Source organism: Sminthopsis crassicaudata, chromosome 4, assembly GCF_048593235.1.
Source record: "Sminthopsis crassicaudata isolate SCR6 chromosome 4, ASM4859323v1, whole genome shotgun sequence".
NCBI classification, from domain to species: domain Eukaryota; kingdom Metazoa; phylum Chordata; class Mammalia; order Dasyuromorphia; family Dasyuridae; genus Sminthopsis; species Sminthopsis crassicaudata.
In genome coordinates, this window is record NC_133620.1 from 272,385,237 (window position 1) to 272,410,252 (window position 25,016).

The 25,016-nt window shown below is 35.3% G+C and overlaps 1 protein-coding gene across 4 annotated transcripts in view; it reads left to right on the top strand.

Annotated features, from left to right (window-relative positions):
• Positions 1–25,016, top strand: part of CLIC5 (chloride intracellular channel 5) — a 241,100-nt gene that overhangs the window by 208,501 nt on the left and 7,583 nt on the right. For all 4 annotated transcript variants that reach the window (XM_074310752.1, XM_074310755.1, XM_074310754.1 and 1 more), the window contains one exon: positions 16,758–16,942. In XM_074310752.1, the coding sequence (XP_074166853.1) occupies positions 16,758–16,942 (185 nt within the window). The remainder of the gene's footprint in view (positions 1–16,757; positions 16,943–25,016) is intronic.

The following is a 25,016-nucleotide window of genomic DNA, read 5'->3' on the forward strand; positions in this document are numbered from 1 at the left end:
TCCTAGAGACATCTCAAACTCAAACCATCTCAAACAGAACTCATTATTTGCCTATGTCAAACTCATCCATCTTTCTTTTTTAAAAATATATATTTTTTTTGTTTCCAGTTACATGCAAAACAATTTTTTACATTTGTTTTAAAATTTTTGAGTTCCAGATTCTTCCCTTTCCTCTTCATCCCCTCCATTAAGGAGACCCATGTAAAGTTGCATAAAATATTTCCCTAAAAGTCATGTTGCAAAAGAAAACATAGATCACCTCCCTCCAAAAAAAAACCCTCAAGGAAGAAAGGATAGTTAAAAAAAATATGCTTCAATCTGTATTCAGATACAATCACTTCTTTCTCCTGGTTGTGGATAGAATTTTTCATCATAAGTACTTCAGAGTAGTCTTGGAGCATTGTATTGCTGAGAATTACAGATTCATTTACAGTTGAACATCTTACTTTCAAAACTCTTTATTTCTGATGAAGGCACTACCATTCTTCAGTATTAGTCCCCACTTCTCATAATCCTTTATCCTACATATCCAATCAACTCCAAAATCTTATAATTCTTCTTTTGAAGCAAGAGAGGCAATCTTTAGAGTAGAAATGAGAAGAGACCACAATTCAGGTATGGGAAATGAAGTACCATGTCGGGGTCATGGGGGGCGGGGAAGGCATCCTCAAATGTGAGGAACAGAGAAGGCCACTTTAGCCTCCCATACACGCTCTTCTTTCTACTACATGAGTTCAAGCAACCTTTTACTTAGACAGCTTCTTCATTGAACTGCCTGTCTTAAGGTTCTCCCCACTCCAGTCCATTCTCTACAAATTTGCCAAAGTGATTTTCCTTAAGCACAAGTCTAGCCATATTACTTGTTTCTTCTATAAACTCCAGTGGCTCCATATTGCCTTGGGAATAAAACAATCTCCTGTTTACTTTTGAAGCCTTTCACAACCTGGTTCAGATTCATTATGTGTTACCCCTCATTTTGTATCCTTAGATTCAGTCAAGATGGCCTTCTCTTTGTTTCTCCATGTCCTATTTCTGTGTCTCTGTTCTGATTGTCCCACATGGCTGTAATGTATTTGCTTTTCATTTCTAGCTCTTAGAACTCCTTTCTTTCTTTCAAGATTCAGTCCCTAAAAATCATCTTATACATATTTTTCCCAAACCTCTCACTTACTAGTATCCTTCATGAACTACTTTATATTTAATTACCTTGTTGTTTTTATTTGTATTTATTCCCCTTATATTTATTTATTATGTACATACTGATAAATATAAGATAAATACAAATTAAATTACCTTTGGAAAGACTGATAGTTTCCTTTGATAGAAGAACAGGAACAATGAGACACCATCCTTCCTCTGCTACTAAGTGAGTGATTAGAAACACATCTGAATGGATTGGTAATCTAAAATCAACTACTCTTTATTGGTCTTCTTGGGATAGATGCCTTTTGGAAAGGTATTTAAAAACCAGTACTAGTAGTACTTGAAATGCCCATCTAAGGCATTAAGCTGAACAAGGTGGAAGGTAGTGCTGTTATCTAATCAGGTGGGAAGTCCTAGAGGACTGCAATAAGGCTTGAACTTTGTTGTAATCATCTGGGAAGAGGTCCATGATAGCATACTTCAGGTTTGGTCTATGAGGCATAAGCCCATAATTCTGGAACTTGGAAGGTATCATGGTTGAATTAAGGAATAGAAAAAAGGACTTTTAGCCTTTTGCCTAATACAAGAGAGCACAGTATGATATGAATGGCTATTTTGTTCATTTCCATCAAACCTAATATTCTATCTGTAAGATGGGTACCTAAGGGGATACCTTGTAGAAAAAGATCGTGATTTGTTATCTTCCATGATGGTCTAGAAGTTGGAGAATAATTTAAAATATCTCTAATTTTCCTTAATAACCTATTAAGGATCTACCTTCTGTGAATTCATCTAAATTCTACTTGGACTTATTTATATTTGCAGCCTTTACTACTTCTTTGACTAAGGAGTTCCATGTGCTCACTACTCACTTTGTAAAATACTATTTCCTTTCTTGGTTTATTCTAAAAACTCTCTCTTCCAGGCTTCATGGTTGGGAGTAGGAATAGGGAGAACTTGGCCCACTGAGATTTAGCTCTGTCTGCATATTATCTTTGATTTCCTTGAAGCCTTCTCTATCTATCAGAGGCCTAACTTTTATCGCCTACCTGCCTTCACTGAATTATTTCAGTTGATTCTCTGGTTTTTCTCCAACTTTACTCTGGATTTCTCAGGGTTATATGACCAGATCTGAGTTCCAAGTTGGAATTCAGGGTTTCTTGAACTCTTCAAAAATTGTTTCATTTTTGAAACAATAAATAAATTAGTTTAAATATCTTAAAAGTGCCTTTGATAAAAAAAAAAATGGAATGGAGGCATTCCTTTCATTTGTTTTTTACCTTTTAGATGACTCATAATAATGATGATTAACATTTTTGTGCATATATACACGTGCATATTCATATATTCATATACACATATGCATATACATGTGTGTATATATATCATTAAGGTGTGTAAAGTCCTTTACCTGTGTTATTTATATATTTTGATCTCACAAGAACTCTGTGGAATAGTTACTTTAGTATTCCCATTTTAAAAATGAGGAAAAATAAGACTGAGAGAGGTTAAGGGACTTACTCAGATTCACATTCAAGTGTCTGTGATAGTATGTGAATCCGAGTCTTCCTGACTTCAATCTGGGGCTTTATCTACTAAATTACTTAGCAGCCTAGATTCTTATGTTCTCCCAGACAGAGGTGGGGTGGGGAGAAAATTATTTAGGAATCCTGGCTGTGCAACTATTCAATGGCTTACAAATTATAAGGTCTTATACCCAAATACATCTCTAATATTTAGTATAATAATGCCCATCCTAACCATAAAGGTGTGGTGGAAATTATTCGTTGATAACCTATTGATATTAGCATTTACCAAGCCAATTTCCCCACGGAATGTCTTGGTACTTGAAACACATTGATGGAACCTATAAATTCTGCTTTAAGAAATCTGAGAAGGAAAGGAAGGAGAAGGAATATGTCCCAGACTCAATACATCCACACTAGATAAGATTGAGTGGGAATAAATTTTGGAGTAAAACAGAGAAAAAAGTAAGGTTTTTTTTTTTTCATATTCCCATGTTGTGTGACTAGCATTTTTTTAGATGAAATTATTTAATATGTTACTGGGCTGCTGGGAACACTTTGCAGCCCTTCAGTAAATAGACCAACTGAACTTTAAACTAGAGTCTAATGTATCTGAGTTCACATCCAGCCTCAGATACTTACTAGCTGTGTGACCCTGGGAAAGTCATTTAACCCTGTTTGACTCAGTTTCCTCACCTGTAATATGAGCTGGAGAAGGAAATGGCAAACTACTCTAGTATCTTTGCCAAGAAACCCCCCAAAAAGAGGTCACAAAGAGCCAGACACAACTGAAAAATGATTGAACAACAACAAATTTAATATCTTAAAGGGAAAATATTATTAGCTTCGAAGCTTTCTTCTAGATTTCCTTTTGACATTATGTAGAGAATCAGGATCTATGGAACATAGTTTGAGATATAATCACCAACCCTTCATCATGACCACAGTGTTCAAGAAATGCTGTTTTCTGATTCATTGTAAAAGGTATAGGAGCACTGAAGATAAATTTGCTTTACTTAATGGTTCCCCTGACTTCCCTTGCCTACTTGCAATTTTTCTGTTTCACATTGTAAAGAGCAGATATGTGGTGTAGTCTTTTATGGAGGATTTTTCTCAATGTGCCCAGTTTTAGAAGGGAACTCTTTGTAGCCCTTTAGTAAATAGAACCAACTGAATTTAGCACAAGCCAGGAAGAATAATTGTTAAACTAGAAAGTTGCCAGCACACTGCAGGTCCGTAGAACTCCAGGAGAACTCTTCCCCTAGCCCATTGGCCCACCCCTGTCTCAGTCCTAAGTTTCCTCAGCAGGATTTGAGGGAACATTTCATATTGCTTGACCTGGGCACCTTTTGTGCTGCCTTGTCCATAGAAATTGCTAATTAGAACTGTCCTCGAGCACTGATTTTGGACAAGTACAAAGTGGGAAGAAATCTGAGCTAGGGCTTAGAGCAGAGGTGGGGAACAGTAACAAGTTGAAGAATTTGCTAATCTTTGTGTACTATTTTTGTTATTGCTGTTATATTGTCCTCAATATCATCAGTAAGATACATTTTAATTTGTGCAACATGGTAAGAATAAAATATCAATTTAGGATTTCATTCAACAAACATTTATTAAATATTATAATAGAATAAGAATTGTTCTGTATACCACCCCCCTTATGCCAGCATTTTACAGTGCTTTATTAAGGATAACTTGGGTTCAAATGATGCCTTGGGGATATATCATGTTGATGTGAACTTTGAGTTTATTCCCATATCATCTGGTTATTATCAGGTATAACCAAGCTCCATTGTCTAACCCTCCAACTTCTGGGCATCTTTTAACAACCTTTGAAATATTGATTAGCGGATCTTTTAGCCTGGTCTGGGACCTGCTCTGTCAGGTGCATTCCATTGGGCTCCTCCTTGATCCCTCCCTCTGAGCTACCAAATTCTTCCCTGGTTCTTCCCCTTCCTCCCCTGAGAAATCTCCAAGGTTGTATTTCCCCCATAAAAGACACATTCATGAGGAAGATCTTTGCTAAGTCCTTTTCAGGGTTTTTTGAACATCAAATGAAATAATATTTGTAAAGTACTTAGCACAATCCATACAATGTAGTAGGCACTCAAATACTTGTTTCTTCCCCTTCAAAAAATGGGAATATTATATTTTTCTGACTTCATATATATAATTGACATATTATTTGCTCCTCAAATGGGTAAGGGAGAGGTAGAGAATTTGGAGCTCAAAAATTTTAAAGATCAATGTCAAAAATGTCAAAAAGATTAATGACAAAAATGTCAAAAATACAAAAATGTAATTGGAAAATGTTTAATGAAATAAACAAATAATACAAAAAATGGGAAGAGGTTTAAAGGACAGTCACAGAATGACCATGCTGAAAAGTTGAAAAGAATCTGGGATTGTTTAAACTGGGGGAAATCATAGATTGACTTCTCTTTTACATAGGATTCTTATGTCAGTTATGGGGACCTTTTATTGGATATCAGCAGAAAAAAAAAGACAAAAAGAGCATCAAAGATAGAGCATAAGGGGAGGTATATATATATATATATATGTATATGGCAATTATAGATTTGAGTTTGAATCCTCGCCATGCCCAACTATATCAATCCGAGTGTTTTTAGTTGAGTCTTTTCAAGTAAAATAGGAGAGAGGTTGGATTTTAAAGCTTTAAATCTGTGACTCTGATTTTAGGGGAGCAAGTTGGTGGGGCTTCCTAAATATTAACCATTTGATGCACCCCCCAGGGAGGTCACAGGCTGCTTTCCCCTTCTTCTTCTTCTTTTTCCTCCCTGGTATTACAGGAACATCCGTATTAAGCCCAACCTATGGCTCAATGTATAATAATAACCTGTTATAAAATAACCATAAAAAAACCTAGCTGTTTTCAGCCTAATTCAGTGTGCCGTATAAACTACGACCAGGACTAATAACTTTAGTCAGCATTTATGTCGCTCTTTCTATTAGCACAATGGGGTTTACAACCATTTATGAGTTTCTGGAAAGCCTAATAGGAAACACACATTCCCCCTTTCCCCCTTTCCTCCTTCTCCCCCCTGGGTTGCACAGGAGCAGGATTCACAACCAAGTGCTTTGCTTGATATAGGTCAGTAGGGGTCGCTACCCTCCCACTGCTGAAGGGAGAGCTGGGCACACTAATAAGGAACACGTTCTAGCCGGCCCAGTGAGAAGGCCTGGTTTCTCCGGCTCCCACCCTCCCCCCTTTTCTGGCTCCATTCATAGTGGCTCGCTTTGGGCTCATTCTTTTTGCTCTCTTTGCTCTTTTCGCTGGCTGGCTAGCTTAATTTCTCCCTGCTCTCTCTACTCTCTTTCTTCTTCTTGTTGTTGATAAATATTTTGGGGATCCTTTGTATAAATAAAAAGAAATTTACATTCAATTCCCAAAATGATAATTTTTTCTTTCAAATGCAGCTTTTAGGAGATTGAGAAAATTATTTGATTCTGTAGTTGTGCATCTTACTTTCTATCTCCCTTCGATTTTAAATGTAAACTTCTCTGTGTGTATACACACTCATCGATATGTTTATACATGTACACATAGTATATATGTACACACCTATGTATTCATACATATATGCATTAGGTCATAAGTTCTTTGAGGATGGGGATTGTCTTTTGACCCTTATTGTATTTCCAGTGGTTAGCACAATGCCTTGCACATAGTGGGAACTTAATAAATGTTTATGCTATATTTTATATGTATAATACATAAGCCAAACCCTAAATATAATATTTATTGGATAAGAGACAAGCTAAAGTCATTCTAAATACTGTAATTCACCTTTTTAATTTGGTATGTTAGTCCCAAGTTGCTTTAAAATAGCCAAATGATTACCCAAAACTAATGCCTTTTATTATTTCTTTTTTTTTAAATATAGTGTCTCTGGACACCTGGACTCTACCCCTTGTTTTCTAGAGGAAGAATCTGAGATTTAACAAGGAGAAATGATTTGTTTAGGATAATAGGATTATTAATTTACACCTGTCACTGACTTCTGAGGCACATTCATCTATATCATCTGCCACTGAGGCTCAATGAGTTTTGGTGACTTGTTCAACATTGCATAGTTGGTATACAGCAGAGAAAGGATTTTTACTCAAGTCTTCTTATTTTTTTACTCAAGTCTCCCTTATTTTCTCACCACTATTATTCTGATTCAGAGCTAGGATCCAATACCAGGTACCAAATTCATAGCTTTTGTTTATTTATTATTTTTTTTGAAGATTTTTATTTTCAAAACATATTCAAGGATAATTTTTCACCATTGAAACTTGCAAAACTTTCTATTCCAATTTCCCCCTTTTCCCCTACCCCATCCAATATATGTTAAACATAGTAAAAATATATGTAAATTCAATCTAGGCATATGTATTTATACAATTATCTTGCTGCACAAGAAGACTCAGATCAAAAAGAAAATAAAACTCAAACAAACAACAAAAGAAGTGAAAATGTCATAATTCTTTCTAATTTTAAGATTGTCATATTGATTTGTAAATCAGTGCCATTTAAGAAGCATTAATTGAATGCCCTCTGAATGTCTAGCATTGAGCTAGATCATAGGGAAACAAATCTAAAATTGAGACTGTCCCTGTCCTTGGGAACTTTTTCAAATGGATTTCATGAGGAATTATAGGGAGGAAGATAAATAGAACAGAAATATGGCTATCTCTGGCAGTCTCCTCTTGGAGGAAGGGTTCCTGAATCCACAGATATTCAGAATGAGTTTCCCATCCTCTGTTGCCATCTTCCAAGGATGAAAGAAACCTATGAATACATGCCTCTTTGACCTATAGTCTAGACGAGCAGATTTTTTACCTATAATTCTGTCTACTGAGCACTGAGTAGTTTTATATAATCTTAGACTTAGGAAATCCTATGAAACCTAGAGGTCATTTAGATTAACCTCTCGGATTTTTCATGCAGAAATCCCTTCTAAAAATAGACTTCAAACTAAAATTCAGTGTCATCACCACCACTAACAACAACAACAAGCTTTTTATCAGTGTGCACCATAAACATTTTTTCTGACAATCTATATGGTTGAATAAGAGGATTTGGTTAAGTTGCCAGTTCCACTTTGTTTTTTGGTAAACTGGTCTGGCTTTCCCCCCCTCCTATCTTCTTTTTGTCATGAAAATCTAAAAACAAAGACTTTGAAATATTCTCAGAAATGAGATCTTTTGAGCTTTTTCACAGCCAGTGTCAATTTGACAACATTGCCCTTTCTGGCTGTGAATCCAAGTCCAATTTTCTCTGTCTGTTGTAGAAGGATCTTGTAGAACAGCTGACCAAGAAAATTGGGCCCAGCCATGCAGAAATGATGAAGCCAAACCTTAGAAATTATTCCAGTCCGGCTTGGATTATGGAAGTGTTGGCAAATGAATGAAAGAGATTTATCCTGTGAGCTGTCCAGCCTGCTCCTTGGACCGGAAAGGTTTTGGGATGTTCAGATAAGTCTAAGTTGAGACACTGACCTTTTGTCTCCAACATCTCTCCCTCATTCTGTCTTTCTCTACCTTTTTCTTCTTTCTTTCTCTACTTCTCTTTTCCCTTTTCTGTGTCCTGTTCTTTCACTTCTTCTCCCCTTTTCTCAGCCTATTCATTCTGAACTCCACTGCTTTCCCAGATTTAGATATTGGTAACATACTACCTTAGGCCTTAAACCTGAAATAGGTGATTGCTCAAAAAGTGTGAGAGAAGTTCTTATTCTTCCTCACTCCATCTCCAAACTTCAACCTTCTCTGATAATTACAATTCTATCTCCTAGTCTCAAATGAACTACTTGTCATTTATATAATGGTATGGTTATGATGGAGGTCAGACCATTCCAAGTCCCTGAGACTCAGTTTCCTCGTTTCTAACATGGTAATATTAATATTTGTATTGAATTGTAGCTTGGTAGCCAGTTAAAGTGCAGGGTGTTGCAAACATCTCAATGCCATTTTAAGCTATTAAAACTAAAAATGGGGTTTAGACTTTTGGGAAACCTTGTTTAATATCCATATCAAAATGGGTATTCTTAGTTCCAATTCAATATAAAAGAAGGGAATGAGATATGATTTTTCTCAAGTAGAGTTTGAAAGTATCAAATATCTGAGGGAGTGCTATAAGGTAAGTAATGCAAATGCATACAGTGACCACCTGAGGTGCCCAGACAATTTTGTGATTTTTGTCTACATCTTTTTTATTGTATTCTGCTAAGGCCCATACAGAATGTTTTCAGGGAAATGTATGACCAGGGGGGAAAAAAGGTACATAGCAAGAATGAAATTTCCCCAATGGACAAACCCATGTGCTTAATTATTATATATATAAAAATGAAAGGACAACACAAGAATAGGAATACAAGGACAGACCCTAGGAAATTAGGTGCCAGCTCTTCTTCTCCCCAAATGCCTTCCCTCTCCCCATTAGATTTATGGGAAAGTATGTAGAAGAATCCCATAGCATGGATGGTTACTCACACAAATCAGATGAATTAGAGTTTTGTTTTTTTTTTTCCATGACAAAAAGAAGATAGGAAGGGAAAAATTGTTTTTTTTCCTATCAAAAATCAGTAAGATGTGGTAAGTCCTTCACTTTTCTTTAAAAGAAGTGGTACATATTGATGCTGTCTTAGGAATAAAGTCTTAGGAGTTTCTGATTCAAGTCTTTTAACAAAGAACAAATCAGTCTCTAAAAATATAATAATTGCTAACCTTCAGGTGTTGCTTTAAAAAAGCTTGCAAAATTCTACAATTCAGGGATTCTTAACATGGGGTCCATGAACTTAAATTTTTTTTTTTTGATAATTGCATTTCAATCTTTTGTAATCTTTTGCATTTTATATATTTAAAAACATCATCCTAAGAAAGGATCCTTCGATTTCACCAGACTGCCAAAAGGATCCATGAGGACAAAAAAAAAAAAAAAAAAAAAAAAAAAGAAAGAAAAAAGTGAGATGCTATTGTTATTACCACTTTACATATGAAGAAACAATGACTTGTCCATAGAACTAGTAGTAGCCACACAGCTAATAAATATCACAAGTGGGATTCAGACAAAGTGAAATTCAAAGTATTCCTGACTTCAGGTCCAATCGGCCTCACTGCCTCTGTGTAAAATTTTCATCTGTCTCCTGTTTCATTTCTTGCTATTTTTACACATTCCAGCTGAGTCTATGTGATCATAAACAGCAGATGCAAAGTGAAAAATTCATTCAACTATATTTGGTTCCGTACAGTCCAAAACATAAGCATTTCTAATATGACATTGCCTCCTAATAATGTTGTTTTATAATAATACTATAAATATATTATAACCAAAACCCTACCGTAAAGTCCTTTGGTCATATTTTGGTAACATTATTAAGAATGGAACCAGAGAAGATAAGCAGTTGCTTATGGTGAAGCAGATAGTCAGTTTTAGAAGTAGAATTTGAACCTACATCTTCCTATTCCAACATCAGCATTTTCTCCATTAGACTAGACTGCTGCTTTCTAAATTAGCATTCTCAAGTTTAATAGACACAACCCAGTATCATGCTTGTGAATGTTTTAACTGGCCTTCCAAATATACATGCAACTCACGTTTAAGTTTAATCTGCATTGCATTGTTACCATCTTCTCCATCATTTTTTAAAGTCTAGACAATCAACAAAATAATAAACCAAGTCTTGCTTTTGTAGTTTGGTGATTTTCAAGGTATGAGTATTCATGCTAAAAATCGAACTATCAGCTTTCCCCAACTAGTTGGCTCCATTATTATAGATAGTTTTTCCCTCATTGCTTTTTGCTTGTGTATATTTATGTCAAAAAAAGGCTGCTCATGAAAATGAAGACTAGGATGCAGGGATATAAAAATGTGGATAATCAGAGCTCCATGAGTTTTAAAGGTCACCTTTCCAAGTAAATTTTGACTGAACACGGGAGTAATATAGTTTGGTAGTGGATTGCTGGATAGCTACTATTTTCTGTAGCTAATGACTATAGGGAAAGAAGGAACAGAAAGGAAAAAAGGAGAGAAAAGTAGAGAAAAAGACAGATAAAAAGAAAGGAAGGAAATTCTGAGCTATACTTGAATGTGAGTGTGTTGGAGGCTGTGTTTTAAAACTTGGCTTCCCAGTCTCCATTCAGACTCTGTGCCTTGGTAAGAGTATATTATTTTCTTAGCTCAAATTGCTGTTTCCAAGTCATTATTTCTCTACGATGAGAAAACAATATTGGGTCTTATGTAATATCAACCTCAATGAATCTGGAAGTGATCAGGGAATGGGTGGGTTTTTTCCCCTACTCTTTAAAAAAAAAAAGAAGGGGGAATAAATTTGAGATTGTTTGCATATGGCTAAGAATATTTATGAACTATTCCCCCTGTTTCCTCATTACATATTTCACCCAGTGTGTTTGTGTGTGGTACAGGATAAATCTTTACAGGGGTGAGGGGATGGAGTAGTAAGAGAAACAGGTATTAGTCAATAACCTGAGCTATTGGTGAATCACAGTCTTCTGGATACCTTAGAAAACCCCCACCCCTCCCTACTTTTGCTTCCCATGCCAGAACAATTACCCAGCCTGCCGCTCAAAGGAAGTTATTGGGGTTGGGGGGAGGTTTCAGATCGCAAAGGCAGAAAAAATCCAAGCTGCCTTGTTTGGACATTTTCAAAGCTTTCTTGCCACTCTGGTTTCGATCATACGCCCCTCATATTTGCTGAAATGGAAAGTACAGCATACACTGCTGTTGTCATGACCTAGGCTGAAAGAGGTAATGGAATTCATAGGCTGCCAGATTGGGACAGAGTTAATGGTCTGAGATGGAAGGTAGGAGGAAAAACAAATTTCTTGGCAAGGGCTATCTGAATGCAGACAGCACTTGTTAGATAAGCTTGTTGGCTTTCCAGGGTGTGGAGACCAAGGGATTTGTTTGTGTTTCATGGTGCCTTTCCACATATGCTGTTTGCCCTGTTCTTACTGAGGCAGATTCTAAGGACTGACAGAAGACAAACAGACAGGAGCCGAATTCTGTACTATAGATTCTCCCTTCACTGATGTGGTCCCAAACCGGATTATAGCTTATAAATCCATCGTATGCCTTGAGTATATTGGGGAAAGGAAAGGGAGCGGGAAAGGAAAGGAAGAGGGACACATGCTTTCTTCCACAGAAGCATCTTATACATGAGATTTGAAGTCTTGGTTGGGTTCACTGATGACATAGCACTATGAAATTTGTCTGGTACAGCTAGGCCACCTTCATTTGCATTTTTAAAAATTTATTCCCTTGAAATTCTTGACTTTTTGTTCTTCCAGATGAACTTTATTATTTTTTTCTAGCTCTATAAAGTAATTTCTTGGCAGTATGTTACTGAATATGTATATTAATTTAGATAGAATTGTCATTTTTATTATGTTAGCTTGGCCTACCCTTAGCACTTGATATTTTTCCAGTTGTCTAGATCTGACTTTATTTGTGTGGAAAGTGTTTTGTAATTGTGTTCATATACTTCCTGACTTTGTCTTGCCAGGGAGACTCCCACATATTTTATATTGTCTACAGTTATTTTAAATGGAATATTTCTTGCTGCTAGACTTTTGTTGGTAATATATAGAAATGTTGATGATTTATGTATTGGTGTTCTTCTGAAAAAAATTATTCAATCATAAAATGTGACTCTCTATGGCATTTAGTATTGGAACCATGTCACGGAACAATTAAATGACTTTCTGATTCCAAGACCCAAAGTGAACTGTGGGATTAGAACCTGGATCTCATGACTTCTCAATACATGACTTCTTTTTTCATAGAAAAGATAGTAGAAATAACACTGGATTTGGGGGATCAAGGAACCTAAGTTTGAAACTTGTTTTTGACACTTGCTGCCTTTGTGACACGAGGCAAGTCACTTCAGTTGCATGGACTTTAGTTTCCTCATCTGTAAAATAATCAGTTAAACTAGATAACCATTGAGGTGCCTTAATACCTCCAAATATATAGTTCTGCGATCTGGATTTTTTTTTAAAGAAGTCTCAATCAAGAGCTGGTCAGAATATTAGTCAAATGGCTTGTTGTTTCAAGTCTACTACAACCCCTGTATTCTCCACAACTGACAGGTGTCAAATAGCTCTCCTTTATACCCCCTTTTTCTATTCCCTATGACTAAAAGGTGCAAAGGGACTTAACAGACAAACAAAAGTAAGTCATGAGTGCTTCAGGAAGAAAAAAACAATAAAACTCCATTAATCCTTATTTCTTACAAAACCCTCAAATAGGTTTACAAACCTTGGAAGTCTAGACTCTATGACTGAGGGGAACACAGGAATTTCTCCCCATTCCTGGACTCTCCTTCCTCTTATGCTGAAAACACAAAGCAGATGATGAAGCAGAAAGGATGAATGATGCACAAGGGAGGGAAAAGTATTGGGAAACAACCTCCAATCATCAGCCAATAGGAATTCAATTGATTTATCCTGGGTTGGTGTTATTCCATTATTTCCAACAAAAGGGTTCTAAAAAGAAGACAAAACATGGATATTTGTTGAGAGACCAGCAAAGAAGGAGGAAAATTGTAAGGGGAAAAGCTTGTCCAATTAGAATTAAAAGTCAGGCTAAAAATTTTGGTGAAACTGAGCAGTTGGAGGTAGTTTTGACATCACAGCTTCCTTGCAAAGAAGTCCAGAGCAAAGAGTCTGGTTGTGCCATTTTTCTTGTGGAACACAGGCATTAAGCATGCCTTGTTTAGTGTCATTCCTTGGTTTCATAAAAATACAATATTCAGTAAAGTAACATTGCATGGGCCATTTAGTTCCATAGTTACATCAACCAATTTCTGCTGAGATCATTCCAGTGGGGTTTCATGACTCATGACTCATCAAGGTTCTCATTCTCTTTCTCTCTATTTCTGTATCTCTTCTTCCTGTCTCTCACTCTCTCATTTTTCCAGTTATGTAAAGATAGTTTTCAATATTCATCTTTGTAAGATTCTGAGCTCCAAATCTTCCCCATCTTATAGTTAACTTGTTAGATTTTTGAAGAAGGGAGGAATTTATGACTAGAGAAGAACTAAAGAACATTATGGTTTATGAAATGGATAATTTTGATTACATTAAATTAAAAATGTTTTACACAAACAAAATTAATGCAGCCAAGATTAGAAGGAAAGCAAAATCTGGGAAACAATTTTTATAGACAATTTGTGATAAAGGCCTTATTTCTAAAATATATAGAGAATTGACTGAAATTTATAAGAATATAAGCCATTCTCCAATTGATAAATGGTCAAAAGATATGAACAAATAATTTTCCGATGAAGAAATTAAAGCCATTTATACTCATATGAATAAAGGCTCTAAATCATTAATGAATAGAGAAATACAAATTAAAACAACTTTGAGGGTACCACCTTATATCTTTCAGATTAGTCAAGATAACAGGAAAAGATAATGATAAATATTGAAGGGGAAGTAGGAAAACAGGGATGCTAGTTATTGTGGGTGGAGTTGTGAATTGATCTAGTCATTCTGGAGAGCAATTTGGAACTATGTATATTTCAAAGAGATCACAAAAGAGAGAGGATCCAGATGTGTAAAAATGTCTGTAGCAATTCTTTTTGTAGTGGCAAGGAATTGGAAAGAGCCCATCAATTGGGGAATGGCTAAATAATTTATGGTATATGAATGTAATAGAATATTATTGTTCTATAAGAAATGATGAGCAGGCTGATTTAAAAAAAGTCTGGAGAGATTTAAATGAACTGATGCCAAGTGAAGTGAGCAGAACCAGAACATTGTATACTGTAATAGCGAGATGATGTGATCATCAACTATGATAAATTCAGCTCCTCTCAGCAATACAATGATCTAAGACAATCCCAATAGATTTGGGATGGAAAATGGCAGCTACAACCAGAGGAAGAACTATGGAGACTGAATGCAGATTGAAGTATACTATTTTTTGTTTGTTTGATTTTTCTTTTTTTGTGGTTTTCCCCTTTTGTTTTGATTTTTCTTTCACAACATGAAAAATTTGGAAATATGTTTAAAATGATTATATATATATACATATATGTGTGTATATATATATATATATATATATATATATATATATATATATATATATATATATAATATATCAGATTGCTGTCTTGGGAAGGGGGAAGGTAAGAAGGAGGAAAAAATTTGGAACTTAAAATCTTGCAAAAATAAATGTCAAAAACTATCTTTACATATAATTGGAAAATAAAATACTATTGAGAAAAAAGTTTCCTGTTCCCCTCTCCCCAAGAAAAGTTTTTTTCTTAATGATTTGAGAGGTAGCATGGTATAATGGAAAGAGTAGTAGATTTAAAGTCTGAGAATATGGAATTCTACTGCCTGTGTGACCTTGAACACTTTAAAGAACCTTTAGGGGGTTTAATTTTCCCATGAAGTGAAAGGCCTCTTCTGTCTCTAAATCTCAGATCCTATGATTATTATTATGAAAGAACTTTGACAGGAGAAAAGTAGGTCAGAAAGAGGAAATGGTATTGGATTTGGTTATTAGGTAAAATAATATCCTATGGGCCAACTAGTTCCATACTTACATCATCACAGTGGAGTTTCATGATTCTTCATCATGGTTTTCTCTTAATGATTTGAGAGGTATCGTGGTACAATGGAATCAGGAAGACATAGTTTCAAATCCTGCTTCACACACTTATTCATTGTGTGATGTGAGCAAGTTACTTAAAATCTCTGTGATTCAGTTTCCTCAAATATAAAATAAAAAGTCGGTAGACTTGATCGCCTCTAAGGGCTCTTGCAGCCTTAAATCTATGATCTTATAAGAATATACCTGTATTTAAGTATAAAGAGAGAGGAGGAATGGTGTAAAGTGTAAAGACCACTAGAATTAGTCTAAAGTCTTGACATCTCTCTCTAGTCATGTGGCCAGGAAAAAAAAATCAATTACTCTCTCTGAATTTCTTGGAGATAATAATGCCTGTACTATCTACCTCACAGTACTATTGCAAAGAAATCAACCTGCAAGCTTATTTAAAAACCTTCTGTGTCAGCTATTGTCCTTCTGGATAATCAAATATAAAGAATGAAACAATTCCTGCATCTCATGGAGCAAAAAACCACAGACTGCTTGTGTTAACTTTATACTTACTTTTTCAATCATCATACTATACCCAATACAATCCTTTGTCCTGGGGAAGCAACTTAATAATGTTTGTCAAATTGAATTGAAAATATACATTGCTCATAGACTACCCAGGAGACATTAAACCTCAGGTGTTGTATCTATTACTGCATCTCTTATTTAGGACATCCCATGGCTATGTAGGGGCACCTTCCATATAATCTGTGTGTATGTGGGTGTTTGTCTATCTCTCTTTCTCTCCCTCTCCCCATCCAGTGACCTGGATCCATAAGAAGGGTTTAATAAATAATTGCTGAAGCTCTTGTCTCAGGGCAAAAAGTTCAAAATTGAGGGGGGATGCCCATCAATTGGGGAATTTCTGAATAAATTATGATATGTGATAATGATGGAATCTTGTTCAATGGAAAATGATGAGCAGGATGCTCTCAGGAAAAAACCTGTTAAGTCCTCCACACACTCAAGCAAAGAGAAATGTACTAAATACAAAGTATGTTCTGGGATGATCAGCAATAAATGACTTTGCTATTCTCAGCAGTTTAATGATTCACTATTGCTCTGAAGGATTTATGATGAATCCTGTCCATATGGAGAGAAGGAACTGATTGTGTCTGAATACAGATTGAAACATTCTCTCTCTCTGTGTTTCTGTCTCTCTGTCTCTGTCTCTCTGTGTTTTCTTTTACATTATATCTTTAATGGGAATATTTTATATAACTTCACATGTGGTTTCTTAATGGGGCAGGGGTGGGGATAAAGGAGAGAATCTGGAACTTAAAAGTTTTAAAAAATAAATGCCAAAAAATGTTTTAAATGTATCTGGAGAAAATATTTAATAAATAAAATGATAAAAAATAAAATATTTACTGAATGAATTAATAATAATTGCCAAAGAAGTTAACAAAAGTCTCTAAATTTAAAAAAATTGTTTTGGTATTGCCTCGTAGCTCTTGAAAGAGGCTTGACAAAGGCATTGAAGAAACTGGATGATTACCTGAATACACCTCTACCTGAGGAGATAGATGCAGATACTTGTGGAGATGATGAGAAAATCTCCAGGCGCAAGTTTCTGGATGGGGAGGAGCTGACCCTTGCTGACTGCAACCTGCTACCCAAACTCCACGTAGTCAAGGTAAGGCAGAAAACCTCCTGATGGTGGTTAGGTGGCTTCCAAGAAGAGGTACTACCAATGGTGTCCAGGGCTATCATTTTTTCCATCAGTAAATTTACTCCTTCATCCATGCTATGCTTTCCCTCAAAGATACATTTTTCTTTCTACTCAGGACCCTTATAATTTTTTCCAGGTCTTTGTGATGTAGGCTCTGCAAGTAGACTCTGCTTCATTGTAGTAACCCTCAGATGAGATAGAAAGTATATGTTAAGTTTTTTTGTAAACCTTACTATGAGGTAGCTATTTTATCTCACCATCCTTCAGTTTTTAATAGAGCAGAAAAAAGGTACAGCAAATGATGGGACCTAGCTACTAGTACTGCATTTATTGATTGTACCATGAAATGAAATATTTTATCATGTATCATAACCTGATATAATTGAGAGGAATAGTATAGGTCAATTGGTTTAACTTTCTCCTACCCAGTGTAAGAACCTTCTGCAGTTACCCTAATGACATTCTCTGCTTTAACAATTTTAGTGATTGAGAGTTCACCGTTTCTCAATGCACTATCCCATTTTTGGATGGTTCTGATTGTCAAAGCATTCTCCCTAAACGTGGGCCAAAATCTCCATCTCAGTGGCTCCCACCCTTTGCTTTTTGTTCATCTCATTAGAGCAACGCAGAGCAAGTTAAATCTGTTCTTTGCTAGAAAATAAACTCCTGAATCTTTTTTTTTTTGTCTTTGTATTTCCAGAACCTTAGCATAATCTTTAATGTATGGCAGATCCTTAATAAATATTTGTTGATTGGTTGATTCTGTTAAGACAGGTCTTCAAAGAATTGGAAACAGGAATCATATCCCTCTAAGTCCTCTTTTCTCATGAATAAATCTACCCACTTTCTTCAGTTCTTCCTAATGCAACATGGCTTTAGGAAAGATTCAAGAGCTATCATTAATGCTGAACATTAGCAAGGGAAGCGTGATTACAGAGAATCAATATGGTTTTTTTAAGATCAGGTCACATGCCCCACTAACCTCATTCCTTTTTTTTGACAGGATTACTGAACATACAGATGAGAGTAATATTGTGAATATAGTTTTCCTGAATTTTAGCAAAGCTTTTGACAAAATATATTATTCTAATAACAATAGCTAATACTTTATGCAGGCTTGAAGGTTTGCAAAGATCTTTATGACAATATCTCATTTGGTCTTCACAGCAACCTGTTCCCATTTTACAAATGAAGAAACTAAGTCAGAGGTTAGGGTCACACAACTAATGAGTGTCTAAGACAGGATTTGAACTCAGATCTTGTTCTCCACATCCAGTTTATGAAGAAATATGTGTATTAGATAATGCAATCAAATTCAGAATTGGTTAGATGGCTGAAATCAAAGACTAGTTATTAAACAGGGAATATGTCAATATAAAAAGAGTTCCCCAGTAAAATCCCCCAGGGATCCATTTCATATTCTTCTCAGCAATTTAGATAAAGGCAGATGATATTAAGCTGGGAGAGACTGTTTAGACACTGCAGTTAAGAGAGTCAGGATCCAAAAGATTTTCTAGCCTAGCCCAGAGTAACAAGCTGACTCTAATAAGATGAAATTTAATAAGAATAAATTTAAAGTCTTGTATTTGTACTCAAATACAACTTCACAAGTGTAAGATGGAAGAGTTGTGGTTAAGCAGCAGTTTGTCTGAAAATATAACAGCTTTTATGTTGAATGACTCTTCCGTTCTACAGTGAGTAAATAAATGAATGAAATGTAAGTTCTTTCAGTGTACCAAGTGCCATGTACTAGTGTACAGTGTATCAGTGTTTAACATAGGTTATGATGTGAAAAGCAAGTAAACCTGACCCTCAAGAAGCTTACATTCTAAGCGGAGAAGATAACACAACAATGATAATCATGGCAAATAATGGTCATTGATGTTTTATACAGTTCTTTAAGGTTTGCAGGTAACGTTCCTTAAATTATCTTATTTGATTCTCACAACAACCCTGAGAAATAAATGCTATTATAGATGGGGAAATTTGGGCAAATAGTTTAAATGACTTATCCAGGGTCACACAGCTAGTAAGTACCTGAGGCTGAATTTTAACTCAGGTCTTCCTGATGGTAATATCAGAAAAAAGCTAGTAGTTACTAGCCAGAAACTGTAAGTGAACCATTGTCCCCATATGGACTAGGAAAGCATGTACAACTTGATAACTTGAATCAAAATAATGGTTTGGGGCTGATCCAGTGGTCATTTGTAATTCTGGCCAGAATATATTTCTTTATGGTCATCAGTGGACTACATGCCTTTTGATATCTTTCCTAAGCATACTTTTGAGGGATACTTGATCCTGCTAGGAATGCCAGAATTCAAGTCCAATTCTTTTAGCCAGGGTGAGGTGATAAAAAAAGGACAGGATTGAAAATCAGGCCATCTGGGTTCTTGCCTATGTTTGGCCATTAACTAGCTTTATGACCTGATATAAGTCACATAACACCTTAGGTCTCAGTTTCTCTGTAAAGTTAGGAAATTAAAATAGATTCATTCATTCCTTAAAATAGATTCATTCATTCCTTCAACCTCTTCATTTTATAACTGAGGGATCATTTGTTGAAAACCTGCCATAGGCAAGGTGGTGTGCTTGGTTCCAGTTCTTAGAGTCTATTCTGGGACTTCCTTCTTGGAGGAAGCTCAATTAGTCACTCTTGCACAGAAATGAGGGATGAGATACAGGATGACCAATGGTTAGGTAAAGAGGCCAGGGAGCATGTCGTGTCTCCTTAGATTTCTGCTGATCCCATTTATCAGATCCCAGAGACCTGGCAAACTTCTGCAAGTCAGGAAAGATGGAAACAGGAGCCAAGTCATGCCTCTAGTTTGACTTGTGGAGCCAAGACTTAATCTGGGCTGTGGGAGCTAACTGCTTTCATATGAAAAAGCAAATTCAGAACATGAGGCAAAAATGTCCCTGTGCACGTCAGAAAGTCATGTGCGTATATTCTCTCTCCCTTGGCTTCCTCTCAAGTTCATCCTCATACATGGATGCACTTGGCTCCAGCTCTCAGCAAAAACCTGGTTTGAACTTTCATTGTCTGAAACACTTGTAGCTTGCCCTTCCAGAAGTCCATTCAACAGGCAAAGAAAAAAGTCAGTCAAACCAATGCAGTTCTTTGGGGCTTCCAGGAAGATTGCAAAAAAGGTAACTTTATTATTAGAGAATCTGAGTTGAAATTCTACCACTGCTGCTACTAGTGCAAGCTTGGACAAAACATTGCCTTGGAGACCTCAGTTTCCTCATCTTTAAAATGAGAGTATTGGGGCCCTTAGGTGATCCTTGTAATCAATTAATTACAGAGGGATCAGCTGCTCTCCTCGTTATTAAGTCATTTTCAATTTCATCCATCTCTTCACAATGCCATTTGGGTTTTCCTGGCTTAGATACTGGAGTAGTTTGTCATTTCCTTCTCCAGCTCATTTGACAGATGAGGAAACTGTTTAAGTGACTTGCCCAATATCACATAGCTAGTAAGTGTCTGAGGTCAGATTTGAACTCAGAAAGATGTCTCCTTGACTCCAGATGCTTCATTCTCTACTACTATGTAGATAGCATACTATCTACTACTACTTTCTACTACTACTGCCCAGAATACATATACATATATATATATATATATATACACATACATACATATATCCATATACATACATACATATATCCATATACATACATACATATATCCATATACATACATACATATATCCATATACATATATACATATATCCATATACATATATACATATATCCATATACATATACACGTATATATCCATATCCATATCCATATATATATATGTGTGTATATATATATATATATATATATATATATATATATATATAGCTTTGGAGTAAAGTTCTGAACTTTCTTGGTAACTTTCCACACTTTTCATTAGCAGCTTTACTTCATTTTGCTTTTTTGGAGCATCATGTATTCTCCAGAATGAGCTTATCATCTCTAGGCCTTCTCAGCTCCTCAATGGCTTCTTTCATCTGACTGGAGACCTAGAGGATGGAACAATAAAGTCCACCCTAAGCCTTTCTTCATAGATGGCTCAGAACTTCCAAAATTTTGCTTTTAACTACATTTTCCATCAACAGCTCTGCTTGTTTGTTTGTTTGTTTATTTATTTATTTTTTAACATTATGCCATTTGGTGGTTCCCATTTCATTTCTTTTTCTATATTTTCTTTCTCCCTTAAATTGTAAGTTCCTTGAGGAAAGAACTGTCTTTCTTTCTTTCTTTCTTTCTTTCTTTCTTTCTTTCTTTCTTTCTTTCTTTCTTTCTTTCTTTCTTTCTTTCTTTCTTTCTTTCTTTCTTTCTTTCTTTCTTTCTTTCTTTCTTTCTTTCTTTCTTTCTTTCTTTCTTTCTTTCTTTCTTTCTTTCCTTTCTTTCTTTCCTTTCTTTCCTTTCTTTCCTTTCTTTCTTTCCTTTCTTTCTTTCCTTTCTTTCCTTTCTTTCCTTTCTTTCCTTTCTTTCCTTTCTTTCTTTCCTTTCTTTCCTTTCTTTCCTTTCTTTCCTTCTTTCCTTCTTTCCTTCTTTCCTTTCTTTCCTTTCTTTCCTTTCTTTCCTTTCTTTCCTTTCTTTCCTTTCTTTCCTTTCTTTCTTTCTTTCTTTCTTTCTTTCTTTCTTTCTTTCTTTCTTTCTTTCTTTCTTTCTTTCTTTCTTTCTTTCTTTCTTTCTTTCTTTCTTTCTTTCTTTCTTTCTTTCTTTCTTTCTTTCTTTCTTTCTTTCTTTCTTTCTTTCTTTCTTTCTTTCTTTCTTTCTTTCTTTCTTTCTTTCTTTCTTTCTTTCTTTCTTTCTTCCTTTCTTTCTTTCCTTTCTTTCCTTTCTTTCCTTTCTTTCCTTTCTTTCCTTCTTTCCTTCTTTCCTTCTTTCTTTCTTTCTTTCTTTCTTTTCTTTCCTTTCTTTCCTTTCTTTCCTTTCTTTCCTTTCTTTCCTTTCTTTCCTTTCTTTCCTTTCTTTCCTTTCTTTCCTTTCTTTCCTTTCTTTCCTTCTTTCTTTTTTTAATTTTATCCCCAAAGTTTAGTATAGTACCTGGTATGTAATAGGTACTCCTTAAATGTTTATTGGATTGTTCTATTTATTAGGAAATCTAAACTTTTTTTTTTTCCTGAAAGCCCCCACCTCTTCTTCTTAGTTTTCTCCAAGAGGACAAGCCTAATTCTTTAAAATACTTGAAATACCATTAGATGCTTCTGATTCTCCCATAGCATAAACTCAAAACATATCACCATCATATAGAATCAGACTCTAGAGCCAGGAAGGGGCTTAGAAATAAAAAATTTTGACTCTTTGATTTTACATGAGTCTTAAAAACATTTAGTGAATTGGCCAAGGTCATAGACATAATGTCAGAGGCAGGATTTGAATCCAAGTTCCCCACTGTACTATGTTGCTTCTCATAGCTCACCTTTCATTGGATGCTTTCTTTCTGATTGTTTTTGTTTTTGCTTGTTTTTTGTTTGGCTATCCCATTCTTCTCCCTCCACCCTTCATTCGAAAAAAAAAAAAAACACACGAGAAATACACAGCTTCTGTAACAAATATGCATAATTGAGCAAAATAAATTCCCATATTGTCCACGTCTAAAAATATATGTTTTCTGGATACTCTATAGTCTATCAACATCATTGCTAAAATATGGTCCTTAGAGCCAAGCACAGCATGCCAGATGTGGTCTTAAATGAGTCCTGAGAACAGAGATTATCTCCTTTCTAGACATAGTACCTTTCAGTTCAACAGGATCCAGGCTTTTGTTTTTCTTGATTACCATATCACACTATTGACTCATATTGAGTTTGTATTTTACTCAAAATTCATTTTTTTTAAAATTTTGAGTTCCAAATTCTTTTCTTCCCTCCCATTCCTCCCCCACCCATTAAGATGGCCAGCAATACAATATCAATTATACATATGAAGTCATATAAAATATATTTCCACATGTTACAAAAGAAAAAACACACATAAACAAGAAAAAGGTTTTTAAAATATGCTACACTCTGCATTCAGACTCTGTTCTCTCTCTCTGAATGTGGATAACATTTTTCATCATGGTTTTTTAGGAACTGTTTTAAATCATTGTATTGATGAAAATAACTAAGTCATCCACAGTTTATCATCATACAATATTGCTGTTACTACATAGAGTATTCTCTTGGTTCTGCTCATTTCATTTTGTATCAGTTCATATAGATCTTGTCATGTGTTTCTGAAACCACCAACCCACCATTGTCATTTCCCACATCACAATAATATTCAATCTAACCATAATACCACAACTTGTTCAGTCATTCCTGAATTGATGGGTATCCTCTCAGTTCTTTTTCTTCACCATCATATATATATATATATATATACATATATATATATATATATATATGAACCTTATAAATATTTTGTACATATAGGTCTTTTTCCATTTAATTTTTTTTTCTTTGGGGTACAGACCTAATAGTGGGTATTGCTGGGTCAAAGGGTATAAGTTGTACAGTTCCAAATTGTTTTATAGAACAGTTTTCAAGCAATATTATTAAAAACAACACATTTTTAAAGAAAAATTTCTACATTTTAGACACTTTTTTTCTCTACCAACATTGGTGATTGCTACCTTTGAGGAAATTAATTTGATTAAAATGGCCATGCTAGGCCTCTACCTATTGCTTGTTTTAAATAACCCCTTTATCCAATGACATCAGATTTTGTGACAAACACCAGAAAGATTAGCAGCCAGAACACTTGCCCCAGGAAAACTCACGAGGTGGCCTTTGCCTAAACAATAGTTCGTTCTTCAATTTCCATCCATGTAAAATTAGTGGTAATAAGGTATCATTCAAATGTTAGGAGTTATTGAGTGTCTGCTATGGGTGAAACACCTGGAGAATTAGAGAAATTAACATAAGGTCAGATTCTTTGGGTGTGAACACTTTATTAATTTCAAAATGTTCTGAATAGAAAAACTCTTTTCTCATATTTATAAAGATTACAAAGCATAATGGATAGAGAATCCATCTTGAAGTTAGGAGGACCCGAGTTCAAATCTGGCCTCAGACACTTCACACTCCCTAGCTGTGTGACCCTGGGCAAGTCACTTAATCCCAATTGCCTCAGGGCAAAAAAAAGGTTACAAAGCACAGTGAAAAGAGTTACACATGCCTAAATTCATTTCTGCCCCTACTGGTCTATGTAACCTTAAGCAAAGCACTTTTTCTGCGGAGGCCCTCAGGTTCCTTACTTGTAAGATAAGTGAGGAGAAAGGTCTGCAAGATATTCTCTTAAGACCTCTTCCAGTGCTGATGTTATAAGATTCTAGGATTTAGCTATGAAATTAGACCTACCTTGTTTGCTGATAGTATACAAAGGGCCAATCATAATAAATAGAAGTTTCTTTGTCCTACAAAAAAATACTATGTGGATACAACCAAATCAGAATGTTCTTTCATTTGCATAGTTATTATATTGCCTACCAGAAAAAGGAGTGGTAAGAAATAAGAGAGGGCTAGGTGTTTGCTTAGCAGCCTATGGACACCATGCTTTTCACTTTCATTCAAATGATTTTCAGGAAAAATGATATATACTGTCACCTATTTTATTGTCTCATAATAGCCACAGTAACTTTGATCCATACACATTTCTTTCATATTTAATAGAAAGGAAAGAAAAAAAATCTCTTTTCTCTTAATCTTTTATACTCCTCAAACTTATTAATTTTCTCCTTGAGAACTCTTTATTTTAGGTTAAACATGATGCTGCCTTGTATTTCTCAAGGTTTTGTTTATGTTTTTAAACTGCCTCTATGAAGGATAGCCTGGCACTGGACTTGGATTCAGGAAGATCCGAGTTCAAATTTTGTCTCAAAAATTTGTCTCAAAAAAACAGAGCTATCTGTGTCAACTTTCACAAATGACTTCTCTTGTTTCCTTACTTCTATAAAATAAGGAGGTTGGATTCAAAGAGTTTGTTTCTATGGTCCCTTTTAATTCAAAATTTATGATCCTAGAGCCAGCCATTTCAAGTGTTATCAGTAGTTA